This window comes from Hypanus sabinus, unplaced genomic scaffold, assembly GCF_030144855.1.
Source record: "Hypanus sabinus isolate sHypSab1 unplaced genomic scaffold, sHypSab1.hap1 scaffold_140, whole genome shotgun sequence".
Taxonomy (NCBI): domain Eukaryota; kingdom Metazoa; phylum Chordata; class Chondrichthyes; order Myliobatiformes; family Dasyatidae; genus Hypanus; species Hypanus sabinus.
Window position 1 is genome coordinate 488,165 of NW_026779472.1, and position 23,320 is coordinate 511,484.

At 39.1% G+C, this 23,320-nt stretch overlaps 1 protein-coding gene across 1 annotated transcript; it reads right to left on the bottom strand.

Moving 5' to 3' along the window:
• Positions 1–707: 707 nt before the first annotated feature.
• LOC132386931 (N-acetyllactosaminide beta-1,3-N-acetylglucosaminyltransferase 3-like) lies at positions 708–1,865 on the bottom strand. Its single transcript, XM_059959288.1, has one exon. The coding sequence runs from the start codon at positions 1,863–1,865 to the stop codon at positions 708–710; it is 1,158 nt and encodes a 385-aa protein (XP_059815271.1).
• Between the last annotated feature and the right edge of the window lie 21,455 nt (positions 1,866–23,320).

Below are 23,320 nucleotides of genomic sequence, written 5' to 3' on the forward strand. Positions count from 1 at the left end.
CCACTCCCCTTCGCACTACATATGGACTGCCGTCTATGTATGCATATTGATCTGTTGTCCCCACATGTTCATTGATCCCTTTCCCTCTCTGCAATGTAAATACACCAGTTAAAGCCATCTCCTGCGTGTGTGCTTTTATTTGATATGTAGTTTACACAGACACAATGCAGGCTGACATTTGAGTACAGAAGTGATGACCTTAAGTTTCTCTATTCCTCCAACCATGAGACAATTTTAGATCTAGATTCTTTGTTGTTCTCACAGTTCCAGTCCAAGAAATTCATTTGTCTCTTTCACATTTTGCAAGGGTCATGTAAGAAACGGCAAGAAAAAAAACACAGATATAACTGTTGCTAAAAATTTTATTGGAGTGTTATTATACAAATGCACCAAGTTAACATGCTGTACCTATCTGCACGCAATGCAACAAGGACTGTTCACTTGGAATAACTTTACAATTGACTTAAATTGTGATGCTCCTGTCTATATTGTAATGTCATTATGGGTGCAGTCAGAATTAGGCTGAGTGATGACACCTAATATCTTTACAAACATTTGTAGAATGTAGAAAGGCGCCAACCTTATGAATTAATGAATCCTCCAATATAATTTAGGAATTAACCTTCTTACATTGCATAAACAACTGATTAACAAACACATGTTACAAACTGCATTCGATTCCAACAGTTGCTACATTCTCCCATGACTCATGTGGTCCTTTCCGTGGATGCAGACGTCTGGGGAGCATGAACACACTTCAGATTAGCATCATGCACTGCATCCCACAACAATAGCATTTCAAAAGTCCGGATACGGTGCACTAGCAGCAACTCACGGTAATAGCAAGGATTGAAAGATTCATCTTGGGTAGAAGGAACACTAAATCCAGCTGTCCTAAATCCGCTATGGTGATGTGGGGCTAGTCCAGCCTTGGCCAGACACATCCCAAAAAATACATCATCAATGGGGTACAGTTCAAGGTCTTGGGCTATGTGGAAAATGATGTGAGCTGTATACACAGACATGAGTATGCCCGCTCCACTAATGTATGGTGGGTAAAACTTGATGGTGGTCAATATTTCTGGTATATAATACTTACTCGACTTCTGGCGTTTGGGCCCAAACCCATAAATGAGTCGGCCCATAAACAGGTGTTGCTGAACCTTCATGCCTAGCAAATAGTCAACCATGTTATCGGTGTTGACAAAGGCATCATCATCTGCACTAAAGATGAATTTAGCACTAGGGCAAAATTCACTGACCCACTGCAGCAACTTGTATTGTTTGAGGGTGAGGTTGTAAAAGGTATCCAAGAAATCCCATTGTAGTATATCTCTGTGTTCTCTGTTTTCCATGGCTAACAGCTGATTCAATTTCCTATTTTTATTTTGGTCAGAAGAGACACCAGAAATAAAGACTCTCTTAATTAGGACCCCATTGAATTCGCGTTCTTTGCCCCAAGTCTTCCTTATCATTTCCCACCGATCCTGATTGAAAGGGTGAGATTTGATCACCAGCAGCAGGAAGACATTCTGAGATCCTTCTCGACCACCACATTTGTCTGGAACATTTTGAATCATGTCAAATTCTCGACAGTGTTTATACATCAAGTAGTTTTTTATGTGCTCTTTCTCTTGATGAAATGAGGACAGGTGCACCAATGTCGTGTTCGCGTGGCACTTTGGCTTGAGCACTGATTCAGTTGCATCACCAGTAACAACCTTGGGCAGGTCATTGCGATGAACAGTTTCTGCAACAACATCAGTCTCTCGACATTGGTCATTATCCCAGAACATGAAGAACAATCCCAGAGTAATCAGAACACCCAGCACTACTTTCTCATGGAATCGCCGATGTCTTCTCATCTTTCACCTGAAGTACAGAAAAAAAATTGATTAATTCAAAGAAAACTTTACATTTCCATGATGCTTGAGAAGAATGGGAAGTTTAAGCTGTAATGAAGATCACTAATGCTTTGTAATATTGACCCCAAAATGTTGGTGAGGTAAGGAATAGGCAGAGCCCTACACGCTGCTGAAAGTTTAATTAACCTGAAGCATTCCATCCCAGCAGAAAAACAAATCTACCTATAGGATATCATCTCTGTCATTAAACTGAAAGTCGCATAGTTTATTTCTGGGCCTTAAAGGTATATGATTCCAAAGGCTTTATTCCACCTCGCTTCACAGCTCTCATCACTCCTCTCGGGGCTTAAACTGAGCTGGGCCAGACATAGAGCAATATAGCACAATGCAGGGATTTTTGCCCATGATGTTGCACCGACCTTTTAATCTGCTCCAAGATCAATTGATCCCTACTCTCTCAAATAGATGTCCATTATTCCTTCATCCATGTGTCTATCTAAAAGCTTCTTAAATCTCACTGATACATCTACCCTTATCACTTCCCAGGCTGTGCATTCCATACAGCCACCATTTACTTTTTGTTAAAAAAATACTACTTCTGACAAACCCCTATACTTTTCTCTAATCACCTTAACATCATGCCCCCTGATATTAGTCATTTCTGCCCTGGGGAAATGTTGTTGGCTCTCCATTCTATCTATGCCTCTTATCAGCGTTTTCACTTCTATCAAATCAACAGTCCCCAAACACCCCCCCCCCCATCTTTGCTCTAAGAGGAAGGTCCCAGCTCGGTCACCATTCAGGTTGAGTTCACAGGTTACTGATACTATAGAAGATGATGTATTATTGACCATTGATTAGTAACTGAATATATGGCAGTGCAGGGAAGGTAACGTGTTAGTACAGCTACTGAAAACATCTGATTTTCTTGGTATTTCAACCTGGTTTATGTATACCTACAATAGGAGAAACAAAGAGAAGTATACTCAAGGAACTTGGCTTTTTGCTTCTATCTTAACCAGAGAATGGTATTCTGTTACGCATCCCGTAACTGGATCACTTACCAGCAAAGATAGAGAGGTCCGTTGAAGTCTGATGGCATTACTTTAAAAAGTTTTTTATTGATAAAGGGGCACAAAAATAAGGTTAATACAAACATTCAGGTAATATCCGTCATCAATACTAAATCTAAAAGCGCGGGTATAATAATAATCAGTAAGCTCTATCGTTGTCTCGGGGATAACGAATTGTCCAATGGAAATATACAGTTCACTGCATTTCGACAAGCTGCTGTCTTTTGGTTGTCGCTGTGGTGCACTTTGTTGGAGAGAGAGAGAAATAGGAATAGAATGGAACAGTTACCCTGCGGGTTTTCCAACCTTTATGATTTTGATCCGTCGGATTCTCGTTGGTGTGGCCGTTCACTTGTGGCCTCTCCTTTAGCTAAAGCCGTTCTTCCGTGGTAAGGCCGCCAATCCCAGGCAAGGGAAGGACACACACGAACCCCCCACCGGCTGTCGCTATTAAACGCTGTCACAGGATTTCTAGCGTGTCTTCTGATGCGTCTGATGAGCCGTCTTTACAGCCCCTCTTTTATCTGGACTCACGGGGTCTCAATCAGGTTGGGATGATGCAATCTCTCCCCGTCACCCAGACCACGTTGCCCTGAGGGTTTGCACGTAACCCAGTCCCCATTCCACAAAGGTGTCTCCAAGAGACAACGGCCGTTTCCGTGGTTTTGTCTTGCTGAGGGGCCAGGCCACATTCCAAAAACCTTGAGGCTCCTCTCTCATTTCCTGAGTCCAAGACCCGAGTTGTTGCTGTTGAACCCACTTTCACCTCTTGTTCTGGTAGCTACTTCCGGGTACTCACTGTCCTCTGTGTACAGAAGTTATCACCAAGGTCTCTTTTCAATTTTCCTCCTCTTCTCTTCTATCTGTGATCTCTCATGTTGGACTCTCCAACTTTCCAATAATGACAATCCATCTTATCAATACCCCTTATGATTTTAAACTTCTGAGGTCACCTCCCATACTCCAAGGTATAAAGGTCCAGCATGGGCAACCTCTCTGTAACTCGCGCCCTCTAGACCAAAAATACATCCTCCTAAATCTCTTCTGCACCCTCTCCAACTTGGTAGCGTCTTTCCTATAACAGGGTAACCAAAATTGAAGAGAATATTCCAAAAGTGGTCTCAACAACAACTTATGTAACTGCAAATAATGCCCCGCCCCTAAACTCTACACCGTAACTGATGAAGGCTAGCATGCTAAACGCTTTTTTCACCATCTTGCTTTTTAGTGAACTATGTATTTGTCAATGCCTTGCCTTTCATTGTATCAGCCCTACTCCATTTGAATGTCTATTGTTACGTATTCAGGCAACAATAAATATATGAGTTCGGCAAGGGTTTATATAACAAATAACACTTTTATTAAACACTGAAAACAAACCCCCCAAAAGTAAACAGACACTAACGTAACCGGAAACACCTGCTGTGCGGCAGCTCAAACTGTTCTCAAAACAATGCAGTTCAAACAGTTCTTAAAGCGATGTTGCAAAAACAGTTCTTTTAAAGTAGTATTGCCAAAAGTTCGAAATGAACACATTTCATTTAAAAGGAGAGACTGTATAAGACGATTTAAATACTCTTTCACGTCGTTTTGCTTCGATCCCCGACGTCGAACTTTTCCCACGAAATATTTACGAAACGAAACGGCTTAAAGGCACTGACCTTTCCTTTATCACACTGTCCTCAATCTTCTGCTATCCCGCAGAGATTAACACGGGAACAGTCAACGAATTCCTCCTAGATAAGGTCGAACCCGTTTCACCGTCGTACATCGATTCTCCTCGATATTTAACTCCCGAACTCCGAACTTCACACTCCACTGATTCTCAAACTAACAGTATTGTAAAGAAACTGCTGGCAATGAGCTTTTAAACTTTAGGCATTAGATAAAACTTCATCTTTCAACTAAACTGCGTCATCACATTAAATCACGCAGTGGCATGAAGTCAACTTCGCAAGTCCAGCCACGAACTGCCCCTCCTCACAGGATGGGGTCTTCCTTTTATAACCTGTAAAAAAACTGTCACGTGATCTCTACTGGCGGGAAAATGACGTCACTCCACCAGCACGAGACCATTACCTCAAGTCCAGTATAACTTCAACCCCAGTCACGTGACAAGGGTACCACTGTCATATGTCACGAGTACGTAACACCTCCCTCCCAAAAAAAAAATATTTTTGTTCTGACAAGAACAAAAATTTTGAACAATTGCTTACAAGAAAACAATTGCATAAATGTTATAACATATATAATATAAAATACCATCATATAACAGCGTATAACTCACAATACAGTAGGAGTGTTACAATTGAAAAAAAAACACTCCATAAATAAAATTGCATTGTACATTCAACATCGAGATAGACAATCAGGAACCACATTATCTTTACCTTTAATATGAGTTATCACAATATTGTACTATTGTAACATCAAACTCAAATTTAATAATCTTCTGTTTTTGTTCTTCATATTACTCACAAAAACTAATAGGTTATGATCAGTGTTTACAATAAGTGGTTATTGAGTTATACCAACATATACCTGAAAATATTCCAAAGCTAAAACAAGAGATAACAATTCTTTCTCTATTGCCGAATAGTTTCTTTGATGCTTATTAAATTTCTTAGAAAAATAAGCTACTGGATGATCAACCTCATCACCCTCATTCCTTTTGCAATAATACTGCTCCTGCAGCCTCATCACTAGCATCCGCAGCCAATGAAAACGATTTTTCAAAGTCAGGTGACTTAAGCACAGGTTGTTGACATATCATTATTTTCAATTATTCAAATGCTTCTTGACAAGGCACTGTCCAAACAAACTTCACATTCTTCTGCAGAATGTTAGGTAATGGAAGGGCAACATTAGCAAAATTCTTACAAAATTTTCCATAATATCCTACCATTCCCAAGAATCTTCTGAGAGTTTTTTTTTCCATGTTGGAGTGGGAATCTCTAAAATTGCCTGAATTTTTGCCTGAACAGTAGCTACCTTACGTTGACCCACAACATAACCAAGGTAAGTCACAGTGGCATGTCCAAATTCACTCTTAGCTAAATTAATAGTTAAGTTAGCTTTTGAAAGCCTTTCAAACAATTTCTCCACCGCAATAATGTGTGTTTCTCAGTTATCATTTCCTGTCACTAAATCATCAATATAAGCATCAGTATCTTTCAATCCCTGTATCACAGAGTTAATCATGGGGCATTCTTCATCCCAAATGGAAGAACATTATACTCATATAATCCAGATGCATTTACAAATGCAGGTATCTCTCTACCTCTGTCTGTTAATGGAACACGCCAATACCCTTTCAATAAATCAATCTGTGTAAGGAACTTTGCTTTTCCAACTTTATCAACACAATCATCTACTCTAGGAATTGGATATGCATCTGTTTTCGTTACAGCATTCACCTTCCTACAGTCCGTACAAAACCTAATACCACCATCTGGTTTTGGCACCATAACACCTGGCGAACTCCAGTTCGAGTTAGAATGTCTAATGATGTTATTCTCTAACATATATTCAATTTCTTTCTCAGCAAGGTCACATTTTTCTATGTTCATCCTATATGGGTGTTGTTTAATAGGTTTGGCATCTCCACCATCTACATCATGTGAAGCTATAGTAGTCCTTCTCGGAACATCTGGAAACAACTCCTTATATTTAAAAATTAACTCCTTCATCTGTTGTTTCTGCTGTAGCTGTAAATGTACTAATTTCTCAACAATATTTTCCAGAATGGTTGAATATGGTAACCTAACAGAAACAATCTTGGATTTAGAATGAAAGTCAGATGAATCATCTATCATGTTACTAGTTAAACCAAACTCATTCTCACTAACCACAACAGTCGCAGTAGCAGATTGTTTCTCAGAATATGGTTTTATCATATTTATATGGCAAAGCTGTGTTGACCTTCTACGATCTGGAGTTTTGATCAAGTAATCCACATAATTGATTTTAGACACAATTTCATAAGGACCATGAAATCTAGCTTGTAAAGGATTTGTCTGCACTGGGAGAAGAGCCAACACCTTATGTCTAGGTTTAAACATCCTCATCCTAGCTTCCTTATCATACCAAGTCTTCATTTTCTCCTGAGCCAACTTTAAATTTTCCTTGGCTAAGCTACAAGCTTTATGTAACCTGTCCTTAAATTTCAACACATAGTCCAACAAATTAGTGTGTACTTCCTTACTAATCCACTGTTCTTTCAATTAAGCTAAAGGTCCTCTAAATCTGTCTCCAAACACAAGTTCAAATGGACTAAAACCTAAAGATTCCTGAACCGATTCCCTTACTGCAAATAAAAGTAAGTTTATACACTCATTCCAGTCACTTTCATTTTCAACACAATATGCCCTAATCATATTCCTGAGGGTAGAATGAAACCTCTCCAAGGCACCTTGCGACTCTGGATCGTATGCAGACGAAGTAATTTGCTTAGCTCCCAATTTATAAACTATCTGTTGAAACAATCCAGACATAAAATTACTGCCTTGATCAGTTAGTATCTCCTTAGGTAATCCAAAATAAGTAAAGAATTTTATCAGAGCCTTTGTCACAGTTTTAGCTGTTATATTCCTAAGTGGTACTGCCTCTGGAAACCTAGATGAAGTACACATGATAGTCAACAAATACTGATAACCAGTTTTTGTCTTTGGTAATGGACCATCACCATCTACAATAACTTTAGAAAACGGTTCACCAAATGCTGGAATAGGTTGTCATGGAGCTACCGGTGTAACCTGATTTGGTTTACCCACAATTTGACAAGTATGGCACGTTTTACAAAACCTCGCCATATCTTTTCTTAGACCAGGCCAGTAAAAATGTTTTAAAATCTTGTCCACAGTTTTCCTTACCCCTTGATGTCCACCTAAAGGCACACTATGAGCTAACGTCAGAATCTCATTTCGATAAACTTTCGGGACAACTACTTGGTAAACAACATTCCAATCCTCACTTGCAGGAATTGTAGGCGATCTCCACTTCCTCATCAACACTCCTTTTTCCAAGTAATATCCTACTGGCACTTTCTCAATTTCACTACCTAGTAAAGGTTGTTCTCTTTATTTCATAATCTCAGTCTCTGTTCTGCTCTGCTATCATCTCCTTCCGGGACAGAGATAAATCTTCATAGTCAGACTTCCTCCAAGAATCTTGTACACACAACGAAGATAAGAAAGTCTCTGACTCATTCTCAAATCTCGAATCCTGAGTTGAACAGTCCTGAGTAAAAACCTCATTCTGCACATCAAACTTTTTAGCCATGGTTCTAGTCACAACACAGGAAAAATCTGTGTTAGAATTCAACTCTGGTTCCTCTAACTCCATTGTCAAATGCACTTCAGGAAAAAATTTGTCCACCTCTCAAGTCATTACTTAACAATAAAGAAATACCCTTCACAGGTTAGCTATGCTGTATTCCTACTTTAACAAATCCAGTAACTAACCCTGATTTTAAATTTACTTTATGTATATACAGGCATAAAATCACTTCCAACACCTCTTATGTAATTTACCTCACCAGTATCAGACTCTTCATCAAACATCAACACACCGTCTAAAATCAGTGATTGAGAAGCTCCAGTGTCCCTAAGGAATTTTATTGGCACCAGAGTAGATCCTTCTTTCAAGGATACAAACTCTTCAGTGATAAAATGGTCATATCACGTTTTAACTTGGTCAGACTCTAACAAAGCTTCATTTGTGTTTATCAAACCCTGTAACTTTACAGGTGCTTCAGTATGTTGCACACAAGCATCTGGTACGGCTTACTTCTCTTTCTTTTTCAATCTGATACAGTTGGCTATTACATGGCCAGGTTTCTTACAATAATTACAAATAAGACCAAACTGTCTTTCCTTCACAGGTTTTCCTTCCTCCTTACCTTTCTCATTAACATCATCTGATTTACTTTCTAATTTACCTTGAGTCTCCATGTTATTTTTCCTCTTAAAATTTCTGCCCTGAGGAAAGTTATTCTTATGTATTAAAACATATTATTCAGCTAATCTAGCACAGTCCTGTAATTTATCAGTATCTCTCTCATTTAAGTAAGTCCTTTCCTCTACAGGAATGCTTCTTTCAAATTCCTCCAATAAAATCAGCCGTCTCAATATATCATAGTCCCCATTTACATTATTAGAAGAAACCCATCTCTCAAAACACACAGCTTCATCATAGGCAAATTCCACATAAGTTTTATCCACAGACTTTTTCAAACTTCTGAATCTTTCCCTATAAGCTTCTGGGACTAATTCGTATGCGTTTAGATATGCATTTTCACAATATCATAATCACGTGCTTGCGCAGCTGTTAAAGCTGTGTAAACGTGGTGCTTTGCCTTTAATTACACTCTGTAACAGCACTGACCATTTATCTTTCGGCCACTGTAACATCCGAGCAATAGTTTCAAAATGTTGAAAATATCTTTCCCCTTCTGTTTCACTATATGGAGGGACCAATTTAATTTCTTGACCAGCAACAAACGGTTTTTTTAGAACGAGAAGACTGATTCCCAGACCTTAATTCCTCCATTGCATATGCAAATTCTCTCTGCTTTTGAACCGCCTCCAATTTACAACGCTCTAGCATCATTTGTTCTATTTGCAACTGCATCTCTAGATTACTTATTGGAAATGACTGTAAAACCGAATCCTCAAAAACACCCGAATCCACATAGTGTGATGCGATTTTTCTCTGTATTTTGCAGTCGGCAAAATACCTTTAAGTTGCAATCTACAAGCTGTATCAGATACCTCAGTTTTTTTCGCCTTCGCCAACAACTCCGCATCAGGCGAAACCAGAAACTCATCAATATTCATTGTTGCCGAAAAACACTCACAAGCCAAATAAACAAAAGAATCGAGTATTCCCCTTTCCCAAAAGACCGATTCAAAAGTTAGCAAACATTTAAACTCAAATGATCCAATCCGGAAGCAGCCCCCATACTTATGTTACGTATTCAGGCAACAATAAATATATGAGTTCGGCAAGGGTTTATATAACAAATAACACTTTTATTCAACACTGAGAACAAACCCCCCAAAAGTAAACAGACACTAACGTAACCGGAAACACCTGCTGTGCGGCAGCTCAAACAGTTCTTAAAGCGACGTTGCAAGAACAGTTCTTTTAAGTAGGATTACCACAAGTTCAAAATGCTCACGTTTCATTTAAGGGAGAGACTTTTTAAGACAATTTAAATTCCCTTTCACGTCGCTTTGCTTCGATCACCGATGTCGAACTTCCCACTAAGAATTTACGAAACGAAACGGCTTGAAGGCACTCACATTTCCTTTATCACACTGTCCTCAATCTTCTGCTAACCCGCAGAGATTAACACGAGAACAGTCGACGAATTCCTTCTAAATGTCGAACCCCTTTCACCGTCGTAAATCGATTCTCCTCGATCATTAACTCCCGACTCCGATCTTCACTCTCCACTGATTCTCAAACTAGCAGTATTGTAAAGAACCTGCTGGCAATGACCTTTTAAACTTTAGGCATTAGATAGAACTTCAACTTTCAACTAAATTGCGTCATCACATTAAATCACGCAGTGGCATGAAGTCAACTTGGCAAATCCAGCCACGAACTGCCCCTCCTCACAGGGTGGGGTCTTCCTTTATTACCTGTAAAGAAAAACTGTCATATGATCTCTACTGGCGGGAAAATGACGTCACTCCACCATCACAGGACCATTACCTCAAGTCCAGTATAGCTTCAACCCCAGTCACGTGACAAGTGTACCACTGTCATGTGTCACGAGTACCTAACAGTGTGTTTTACCTTTGATAGTTTTACTGCGTGAAGGCGGTACTCTTTGGTGTGATTACAAAACTTTAACAGGACTTCGGAAGGCAACGGAAAGATCGACGACATCAGCTTACTTGGAAAACAAATCACCTCTCTCTCTCTCTCTCTCTCTCTCTCTCTCTCTCTCTCTCTCTCCTCAATTCTACTCCTCTTATTATCATGAACTGAACTGACGTCATTCCTATACCATCGTAAGACTGTATCATTTACCACCTATGCTGCAGAAGTTTGGGGTTTTATATTTACACGCTTACATATGCATAAACTCTGCTAATCTGTTTGATTAATCTGGTTTTATATTACGAGATTACGTGGATACTGATAAGTAGTGCTTTGATTGTAACAATACCAGACTCCAGGTGTGTTCCATTTCTGCTGGTTCTTTTAACCCATTATGGGGTACGTAACAAAACCGTTACAACCCCTACAGCACTCGGCATCTCTGCAAAACCTCCATCATCCACTCTGGTGCATTCAGACCCGAGAAAGTTACCGTCGAGTCAGATTGAATGGCTCATAAAACACTGTTGGACAGTAGAAACTACAGACTGATCAAAGACTGGGGAAGCAGACAAGCCAGTTCTCTCTGCCCCGCCCGAACCCATTTTGTGAATTATGAACTGTTTCTTGCATTGGAATAATTGAATCAGAGGAACTGAATGTGGACACAGGAAGATTCAGGTAATGATCTGCTAAACCTGAGACCATTCTCAAACAAGTCGCCATTTGTTACGTGAAGGGCGTGGACTCTGAACTGATTCTTGGCCCAGAGACAGTCTAATCAGAACAATAAACCTGAGACCATGCTCAGAGGAGCAGCTACTTGTTATGTAAAATGCCAGACATATCAAACAGGCAATCCGCAGTCTTGTTAGTCTCTGACTGGGTTGCCTCATTTAACTGGTTCAGACCAGTCAGGGTGTAAACATACGAATACACAAGGCCGGGGTGGGCAGAGCCAAATAAAATATGTCGGTTGTAGCTCTGTATAATGGTCAGTAACCAGGTGACCCAGGTAGGTCTGGTGACCTTGAACCAATGGTTTGGGGATCCAATGGTTCAATTGATGAGGAACAATATAAGATTCCGCAGCTTCAGATATGCCGGGGTGATAACTCTCCAGCGGCCAGACCCCAACCATTGCCGAAAAGTAGGACCACACGGACACGTGGAGATCTGGAACATGAGGATCGGAAGATGATGAGAGGCATTGACCCTGTGGATATTTAGAGGCTTTTTCCCAGGGCTGAAATGGTAGCCACAAGTTGAAGGTGCTGTGGAGTCGGTACAGAGGAGATGTCAGGGGGATGTTTTTTTACACAGAGAGTGGTGAGTGCGTTGAATAAGCTGCCGGCAACAGTGGTGGAGGCGGATACGATTGGGTCTTTTTAAGAGACTTTTGGATAGGTACATGCAGCTTAGATAAATAGAGGGCTAGGGTAAGCCTAGTCATTTCTAAGGTGGGAACATGTTCGGCACAACTTTGTGGGCCGAGGGCCCTGTATTGTGCTGTAGAGTTTCTATGTTTTCTCTGTTTCTATGGAATGCCTTGCCAGCGTAGACTCTTTTCCCGGGTAGTACCTTTTCACTTCATTGACTGCTCATCGAGTGTCAGGATTTCCAGTAGGGTGCACACAGGAAGATAGTGCTTTTAGTAGAAATAATAAAAGATACGTTGTTAATACAGATTCTCTGTATTTCATTGATCATTGTTGCAAGGGATGATTCTTGTCACAGTGGCGTCCAGCATTATCATTGCCCACTAACAGGACGTGCCCTCTACACAGAGTTACCATCGGGAAGGAGATACAGAAGCCTGAAAGCTCATGCTCAGAGATTCAGGAACAGCTTTTTTCCCCGCTGCCACCTGTATCTCAGTTTTGTTTTCTCTAGATTTATTTATCCTGTTTTTGATTGTACTGCTACGATAACGTTAACAATTTCACGACGTATGTCTGTGATATTAAATCTGGTTCTGATTCTTTATATGTACCTTTGAAACCTTTGATTCTGATTCAGATGCAGGGGGACGTGTTAGATCGAACTTACTAGATCGTAGTTGAAAGCCTATCTGAAACACACAGAATGTGCTGTAATATTCTATCTTCTGTGCTCGACCGAGCGTACCGTATCTTGCTAGAGTTAACTACTTGTTAATTATTTAGAGCTATGACGCCTTGCTTTTCCAGACTAGTCTCAATGCGTCGGATAATAAATTTCTGGAAAATATTAAAAAGGCCATATATATCAGCACCGACCGCTGGATGGTTTCGATAGCTTTGCTTGGAAGGGACTCGCCAAGTATTATGTAATGATTAATTGTCCTCGGTGTTCAGACTACACTGGTCATGAGGAATGAAGAGAAGTATCCGGAAAAACAGGAACATTAACGATAGTCAGGATGGGCCAGTGCGTAGCAGGTCATGTCTAACCAATCTCACAGAGATTTCCGAGGTAGCTACCAGGAATGGTGTGGTGGCAAGGCAGTGGATGCCGTCTACAGGGACTTCAGCAAGGAATTTCTCAAGGTTCCGTAGTGGAGGATACTCGAGAAGGTTCAGTCGCTTGGCTTTCATGATGAACTATTACATTGCAGTCCCCATTGGCTACGTCGGGGAAACTAGAGTGTGGTAATAAATGGCTGTCTCTCTGATTGGGGACCTGTGACGTGTGGAGTGCCGCACGGATCGTTGCTGTCATTGTTGTTTGTTGTTTGTCATCTATATTAACGATGTGGATAATGATGTCGTTAACTGGATCAGCAAACTGCCGATGACAGCAGCATTACCTGTGTTGTTGACAGCGAGGAAGGGTACCGGAGCATGGTGTCGTAAACGGGATCTGGACCAGTTGGAACAATGGGCTGACAAAACGCGATTCGGATTTTATGCAGACAAGTGTTAGATGTTGCACTTTGGGAGGACCAGCCAGCGGTGGTCTGACACAATGAGAAATGGGGCACTGAGGAGTACGATAGAACAAACGAATCTGGAAATTCAGGTCGATAATTCAATGAACGTTGTGGCACAGTTACACTGGGTCGTGAAAACAGCTTTTCGCATTTTGGCTTTCATAGAGCAAAGTAGTGAGTACAGGAGTTGGGATGTTACGTTGATGCAGTTTACGACTTTATTGAGGCCTAATTTGGAAAAAAAAATGTGTACGGTTTTGCTCAATTTCCGGCTACTGCCGGGACTGGACGATTTGGATTCGAAAAAATGATTACATATGTTGGCACTTTATTCCCTAGCGGGTAGAAGACTGAGGGGAGATTTGATAGAGGTATACAACATCATGAGGCGTATAGAGAGTGTAAATGCAAGCGGGCTTTCTCCACTGATGTTGGGCGACAAAACAAATGGAGATCATGGGTGAAGGGTGAAAGGTGAGATGTTTAAGGGAATCATGAGGGGAAACTTCTGCAGTCAGAGGGTGGTCAGTGTGTAGACAGTGCTGCCAACGCAGGTGGTTATTAAGATTCCGATTTCAAGGTTTTAGAGGTCATTGGATAAGTTATTGGATTCTTTTCTTTTTCAATCTTTTTATTGATTTTCATATATAAAAATATAACATAACATAATATTGAATAGGTTATAAATACACTAGGCTTGAAGTTAAATTACTAATAAGATATCAATATCTTATTGAGATATCAGCGAAGAACATCGTAAAATAATCAATCAAACCTGTATTAATTGTATATGAAAAAGGATAATCAAAAAAGAGAGAAAAAATACAAGAAAAAATATATATTAAAATAAAGAAATAAACCTAAACTAACATGGGCAATGATAATAGTTTATATATACATGATAGTATCAAGAACTCCGGAACTCCATACCAGAACAAGGATAAAAAGAGAAAAGATCCGGAAGAGGTCAAATTAACTCATATGAAAATGTCGTATAAACGTTCCCCAAGTTTCTTCAAATTTAATTGATGGGTCAAAAATAGTACTTCTAATTTTTTCTAAGCTCAAACAAGAAATAGTTTGAGAGAACCACTGAAACGTGGTAGGAGGGTTTACTTCTTTCCAATTTTGTGATATAGACCTTCTAGCCATTAGAGTTGCAAAGGCGATCGTTCGTCTAATTGAAGGGGAGAATTGACTACCATCCTCAAATGGTATACCAAAAATTGCAGTGATAAAATGGGGTTGTAAAACAATATTCCAAACTGAGGAAATGATAGCAAATATATCCTTCCAATAGTTATATAAGGTGGGACATGACCAAAACATGTGGGTCAATGAGGCAACTTCTGAGTGACATCTGTCACATTGAGGGTTAATATGGGAGTAGAATCGAGCAAGCTTATTTTTAGACATGTGGGCTTTATGTTCCACCTTAAATTGTATTAAAGCATGTTTAACCCATATAGAAGAAGAGTGAACCATTTGTAATTTTTCCCCATTTTTCTGTTGATATAGCATAATGAAGCTCTTTTTCCCACTCTTGTTTAATACTGCCTGACATTTCTGGTTGTATCTTCATGATCATATTATAAATAAGAGCCACTAAACCCTTCTGACAAGGATTCAAGGTAAAAATTATATCTAAAAACTCCATCGGAGTTGAATTGGGAAAGGATGGTAAAACTTTATTTAAAAAGTTTCTGATTTGTAAGTATCTAAACAAATAAATTTTAGGTAACTTATATTTGTTAGAAAGTTGGTCAAAAGACATCAGACTACCTTCAAAAAAAAAGATCACGAAAGCATGTTATACCTTTCCTTTTCCATACGCTAAAGTCTTGATCTATTAAGGAGGGTTTACAAAAAAAGTTAAATAAGATAGGGCTATCAAGAACAACATTTCTCAGAGTGAAAAACTTACGAAATTGAATCGAACTTCGTAACGTATGTTTGACAATAGGGTTAGATATCTGTTCATTGAACTTGACTAAATCAACGGGGAGAGAAGAACCAAGAACGGAGAATAAAGTGTATCCTTGTGCATCATTACATTCCAAATTTACCCACTCTGGGCATAATGGTGAATCCAAATCTTGTTTCAAGTATATTAAGTTTCGAATATTATTCGCCCAATAGTAAAATTTAAAGTTAGGTAAAGCTAAACTACCATCTTTTTTAGGTTTCTGTAACTGCTTTTCACTTAACCTGGAGTTTTTATTTTGCCACACAAATGAAGAAATTTTTGATTTTATGTTGTCAAAAAAGATTTAGGAATAAAAATTGGTAAAACTTCAAATAAATATAAAAATTTCGGTAAAACCATCATTTTAATAGCATTAATCCGACCAACCAATGATAAGGATAAGGGAGACCATCCAGTAGTAAGTTGTTGAATTTGATTAAGCAAAGGTAAAACACTAAATCTGAATAAATCTTTATGTTTCTTGGTAATTTTTATACCTAAATAAGTGACGTTATCATTAACAACTTTAAATGGTACCCTGTTATTCAGCAAAGTTTGCGCATTTAAAGGGAATAATTCACTCTTATTCAAATTTAATTTAGAACCAGAAAAAGCTACCAAACTGAACCAACAAAGATAGAATAGCGGGAATAGACCTATCAGGATCAGAAATATATAAAAACAAGTCATCAGCATATAGTGATAACTTATATAACTTCTCATTACGGCTAATACCAAAAATATTAGGTGATTCACGAATAGCAATGGCTAAAGGTTCTAATGCAATATTAAATAATAAAGGACTTAAAGGATAACCTTGTCTCGTACCGCGAGATAATTAAAAAGAAGAGGATCTATGATTATTTGTAAGAACAGAAGCAACAGGTTTATAATATATTAGTTTAATCCATGATATAAATTTAGAACTAAAATTAATTTTTTTTAACGCATTAAATAAGTATGTCCATTCAACTCTATCAAAAGCTTTTTCAGCTTCTAATGAAATGACACATTCTGGGGTCCTGGGTGAAGAGGTATAAATTATATTAATCAATTTTCTAACATTGAAAAAGGAGTACCGGTTCTTAATAAAACCAGTTTGATTTTCTGAAATAATCTGTGACATTATCTTTTCTAACCTAATAACTAACATTTTTGTAAGAGAATCTACATTTAATAGCGATATAGCGCGATAGGATGCACATAAGGTAGGATCCTTAACTTTTTTTAAGAATTAGAGAAATAGTAGCCTCATAAAAAGACTGAGGTAATCTTTTCTTAGTAAATGCATCATTAAAAATTTCACATTACCATGGGGAAAGCAAAGAAGAAAAAGTTTTTAAAAATTCCATAATATAACCATCAGGACCAGGGGCTTTGCCTGAATTCATTGATGAAATAGCCTCTCCCACTTCAGACATAGAAATAGGAGCATCAAACAAACTCCGATCTTCATCTGTCAGTTTGGGAATATTGAAATTATTAAAAAAATCATCAATCATGGACAAATCGCCATCAGATTCTGATTGATTTAAAGATTTATAAAAATCTTGGAAAGGTTTATTAATTTCTTTATGATCAGTAGTCAAATTACCATCTTGTTTACGAATTTTAATAATCTGTCGCTTAGTCGAAATAGATTTTAATTGGTGAGCTAATAATTTACCAGTTCGATCACTATGAATATAAAATTGAGCCCTTGTCTTAATTAGTTGATTCTCAATTGAAGAAGATAATAATAAGCTATGTTCCATTTGAAGCTCAACTCTCTTCTTATAAAGTTGTTTGGTAGGAGTCACGGAATAAATCTTATCAACTTCTTCAATTTTATCCACCAACATAGCTATATCAAGATACATTTGTTTTCTTTTATCAGCGGAATATGAGATAATTTAACCGCGGATAAAAGCCTTAAAAGAATCCCAGAGCATTCCTCTGTCAATATCTTCAATATGATTTGTTGAAAAAAACAAGGCAATTTGCTGTTCTATGAAGGTGATGAATTCTGGATCTTGAAGCAAAGTAGCGTTGAGTCTCCAAGATCTGGTGTTAATGAAAGAATCCGATACCTTAATAGACAACTTCAAAGGAGCATGATCCGAAATGGCAATAGAATCATATTTACAATCAGTAACATCTGTTAATAAACGATGATCAATAAGATAATAATCAGTTCTAGAATAACTATGATATACATGTAAAAAAAACGAAAATTCTTTGTCTTTAGGATTCAAAAAGCGCCATATTTCATTAATTTGCGAATCAACCATAAAGGAATTAATAAGTCAGGCTGATCTATTCGGAAGAGTTCGAATAGGTTTAGATCTGTCCATTAAGGGATTTAAACAACAATTAAAATATCCACCCATTATCAACATATGTTCTTTTAAATTAGGAAGGGAAGTAAATAAACGTATAAAAATTCAGGGCAGTCAAAGTTTGGAGCATAGATATTAACTAAAGCCACTTTTCGATTAAAAAGTGAACCGGCAATCAACAAAAATCTGCCCTGTGGGTCAGAGATAGTTTCATGATGTGTGAACGAAATTGCGGGGTCTATAAAAATAGACACACCCCTAATTTTGGCAGTAAAATTCGAGTGACATTGTTGGCCTCCAGAACCTAAAAAAGCGTTGATTATCCTCCCTCCTAATATGGGTCTCCTGTATGAAAATAATATCAGCATTTAGTCTATGGAATATTTTAAATATTTTTTACGTTTGATCAGATGGTTTAAACCATTAGTATTCCAAGAGATAAAATTAATAGACTTATCCATCATGCCAACATTAATTGTATATATCATAAAAGGATAAAAAACACATAACCCATAACTCAGGAAGAAGGGGAAATGATTCAGAAGCAACCGGAGAACATGACACTTCAACAATATTAATAATTTAAAGTCGGCCCATAAACTAAAAGCAAAAAAATAAAAAGCAAAAGAGTGAAAAAAGACCCCTACCCCCTCTCCCAAACCCTCGAAAAAAAGCCAAGCGGCAGGCGCACAAACTAATACTAATATTACCCCCATATCAAGATGGCAACTCCACGAATAGGTGAGAAGAGACTATACAACACCCAGGTTTAGATGAAGGGTTGATAAAAAAAGATATATCAATCAAAAAGAGAAAAAAAGTAATATAATAAAACAAAAAATCATTAATAAAAAAAGAATAAATATTAGAGTTTTAAAAAAGTGTAATATGTCTAAGAAAAATCCCATATTCAAATACAAGTAGATGACATATTCCAAAGGCAAAGACTTATGGGAAGAAGAAACGACATTTTGAAAAAAAACATATTACAAATTATAAATGTAAATTCACCAATCGATCAAAAAAAAGTAAAAAAAAAGTCATCAAAATAGAATAGAAAAAGGATTCAATAATCACTACAATACAGAAAAGGTCTAAATATCCAAAACATTCATCCCATATTCAAGTACAAGCAAACAAATAAACGAGCATGGAAAGCAAAGTCTTATGGGAAGAAGAACCGACATCTTAAAAAAATAAATCTTATTACAAAGTATAGATGTGTATACACAATTCAGAGAAAAAGAATTTAAAAAATCATTCTAGTAAAATTGAAGGAGCATCTATAACCGTGATAAAAAAAACCCGGTCTACAGACCGAAGTAAAGAGCTACAACGGGGCTTCAACATTTACAGGCATTTTTTAAGGAAAAAAGCCAAATTTTCTCACAATAAAAAAACCATTGAGGAGAATCAACAAAGATATAACACATAGTTCAACTTATGGTAGAAGATCGATATTCCTCGAGGAATTTCTTCGCGCCGATCAGAGTTTGAAAGAAGCGCAGACTGTCGTCACCCAAAGTAACTCTGACATTCGCTGGGTATCTTAAAGCTTGTTTAAGTCCAATCTGATAAATTTCTGCCATCACTGGTTTAAAAGCGATTCTTTCTCTCATCACTTCAAATGAATAATCTTCAACCATACGAGACTTATTATTTCTCTGAGAAATCATACGTTTCTGACGAGCTAAGCGGATTAAGAGCTCTTTCTCCCGGGGATAAGGGAGGCGAACAATCACAGCCCGTGGCTTGTCACTCGAGGCCGAGAATCTAGAAACTCTGTGGGCACGATCAATAGTAGGTTTAACTTTCAAAGCCTCAGCGCCAAAAACTTCCCACAGTAAGTTAAAGAAAAAATCAATTAAGTCACCAGACTCAACATTTTCGGGAAGTCCAATGATTCGCAAGTTCTCTCTGCGAGATCGGTTTTCATGATCGGAGATTTTAAACTTATAATGCTCTACTGTTTGAGCAGTGGACCGTACCTTTTTCTCCAGTGTTTCAATTGTACGTATTTTTTGACAAATTAACTCTTCAAGAGTCGTGATCTTGTCTTCATGCCGTTGAATATCTAATGCCTGCGATTGAAGCTTGGTATCAAGCGATCTAACAACTTCTTCAATCTCAGACATTTTCGAGGTAAGTTTACTTTCCAAACTAGCAAGTTTAGTATCCAATCTAGTATCCAGAAAATTAGAAATTGCCTTGAGCGATACAGGCTCTTTAGACGATTTCTTAGCTGTAGCCATTTTAAGTTTGAAAAGATTAAATCAAGGATAGTTTTAAAACAAAAGTAAATCAGAGTTGTTACACTGTTATTGCAAGCTTTGTGTTTACACAGCCCGTGGAGAATATACGCAACACACACACAAAATGCTGAAGGAACACGACAGGCCAGGCAGCATCTACAGGAAGAACTCTCTCTCTCTCTCTCTCTCTCTCTCTCTCTCTCTCTCTCTCTCTCTCTCTCTCTCTCTCTCTCTCTCTCTCTCTCTCTCTCTCTCTCTCTCTCTCTCTCTCTCTCTCTCTCTCTCTCTCTCTCTCTCTCTCTCCCCCCCCCACCCATATCGACCCCTGGCATACATCTCCTGCAATCTTTCGCTCGGCTCCCAGCTCTACCACCGTCTTCTATCGCCTTCCCTCTTTCCCCTTGTCTTCTCGCCCGTCTCACTCCTTCCCCATTTTCTTTCCTGTCTCTTTTTATCCTTATTATATCCCCGTATTCCTAGCACAGTCTCTCTTTCCACACTATCTTCTCACTCAGTTCTTTTCTCACCTCAGTACCCGTTTCAGCCCCTACCTGTCTCATCCTTCAGACTCCCCCTCTGTCTCAACCACCCTGTCTCTCTCCCTGTGTCTCCCTCTCCCGCTTTGTTACTGTCCGCCAGCACTCACTACCCAGTCATATTCCACGTCGCTTGCTGCCCTGTCTTTCCTTCTCCGAATCTCTTTCACACTCTCTCTCCTGAGACACTCACTCCACCATCTTTCACCCCAGTATCTCTCCCGTACATTCTCTCTCCTACCCCAGTCACGCTGTCGTTCCCTAATTTGTATCAGCCCCAATATTTTGTCCAAGCCTTTCTCTTATCACTTGAGCACAGCATTCTGTCTCTCATACCTCTTCCCCCCAGTGCTTCTGTCCAAACACTCGTCTCTCTATCCAAGTCTCTCTGTCCTCTCAGCATTTCTCACCCCTCCACTTCTCGCCCACTATCTCTTTCTGCCTCAGTCTTCCGCTACGACATCTCTTTATCAACGATTTCTCTTTCACTCTGCCTCTCTCCCCAACCAAGTCTTACTTTCTCGCCCTCTTTTACTCTTTGCTGCTCCCTCTCTACTCATTTGATTCTTCCTCGTTGTTATCTCCCACGTCCATCTTACTTTCTGTTTGTCTCTCTACGCCACGTTTGTCTCTTCTGACTTTCTCCACTTATATCTCGCCCTCGTGTTCCCCTGACAAGGTGATACAACTCAGCTTGGAATTTAACAAAGGGAGGATGAAGTCAGATACGGGGTGATTGATATGTCTGTGGCCTAAGGTTGAAGGAGCCAATTTTAGAAAATCTCGGTAGATGGAGATGTTATTAACTTCAAACTTTCTGCATAATCACTCAAAGAGTTGACCTGCATGTGCATGTAATGAGAGGTGTATAACTCGTCTCATTCTACCTTTGGCCATGAACATCAATCATCCCTGCTGTCGACCGCTCTGCAGGTCCAAGACACCGACTTCTACAAGGAAGGGACCGTATGCTCCACGACAGGTGGACTAAGTGTGTAAATGTAGGATGGGGCTATGCGGAAAAATAAATGTGCTCGGTTTTCTAAAATTGACTCGTTCTACCACAGGCCACGAACATATCAATCACCCCTCGTATATCAGTGAAGAAAGGTGAATTACTGAGGCTTGAGAGAGGACCGGGCCAAAACTGTTTGGGAAAGAACACTGGCAGCGATGACGGCACAGCAGCAATGGCTGGGTATTCTTGAAGCATTTCGTAATCCGAATAATATGTCCATCGAAAAAAGAAGTATTCTAAAGGCAATATGACACCACCGTCGCTATCATGAGAAGTCGAAGCCAACATGAAACCCAAAGAGAAGGCATAGCTTATAGAAGAAAAAGTGTAATGTAGTGGTAAGCTTGTTGTTAGCAGAAGGCAAGAAATAATTAATATATGATGTCTTTGAAATATTGAAATGCGAAGGTACACGATCCCACAATTTGAAGGGGATGACAAATGCTTCCTCAGATGCATGAAGTGTAAAAAGAAGCGATATTGGATATCAGACCGCTGGAAAACGATGCTGGAGAAGTAGGATTAGCAGGACAAGAAAATGACGGACGATTGGAATAAGTTCTTATTGTATCTGTGTGCACTGTGGAAGTTAGGAGCGGCAGGGGGCAGAGATATTGGAAGTGTGCCATTACTCTTGAGAAGGTTCTTAGAAAACTGCAAGCTCAAAAGGTACAAAAGTCAACTGGACCAGGATTCTGAAAGAGATGCCTGAAGGGGCAAGTTTCAATACTTAATTGATTCTGACATAGTTCCAAATACCGGGTTGGGAAAGTGTTGGAGTCGATTATTAAGCGGGTGGTTTTCCAGAAACTTGGAGGCACATGATAGAATGGTTTGTTGCGAGGACGTGGCGGTGGAACGAACCCAAATGCTGAACACGGGCGCGGAGGCCGTATCGGGAGACGCTGCCGTTGTAGCGAGCGTAGTAAGCGTTCCAAGGAGCATTTACCCGGAGTCTTGGTCTTGGTCGGTAATTCAGGAACAAGGCTAGATTTGGAACTGTTAGTCCTAAACACCATGGAGTGAGGTTACTCGGACACGAGTGGACCAACGAGTGACACCTTCGAGTAGTGGTCACAGTATTCTTATACTACTTTAGTTGATGGATTGCAGGTGTTCGTAATTATTGGAACTTGGGAATTGATTGGGAACTAAACCAGGTTATAAAGGCCCAATTCCTGAGGAAGATAGCCAGTTGCCAGAAGGGACCATGACAGACCTATCTCATTCCCTAACAGGAGGTCCAAGACTGCCATTTCTCCAGTTGGTACGTCTATGTATTGCGGCAATGAAATATCCTGCACACATTTTACAAATTCCAAACCATCCAACCATTTTACAGTATGGGCTTCCCAGTCTATGTGTGGAAAATTAAAATCTCCCACAATCACAACTTTGTGCTTACTACAAATAACTACTATCCCCTTACAAATTTGCTCCTCCAATTCTCGCTATAACTGTTACTACACCGTTCCTATCCCTCAATTCCACCCAACTAGTCTCCCTAGACGAACCCGCTAATCTATCCTGCAAAAACACTGCTGTAATATT

Bases quoted from the DNA above. Each gene is read 5' to 3' on its own strand.
- LOC132386931 (XM_059959288.1), bottom strand. From the start codon at position 1,865: ATGAGAAGACATCGGCGATTCCATGAGAAAGTAGTGCTGGGTGTTCTG.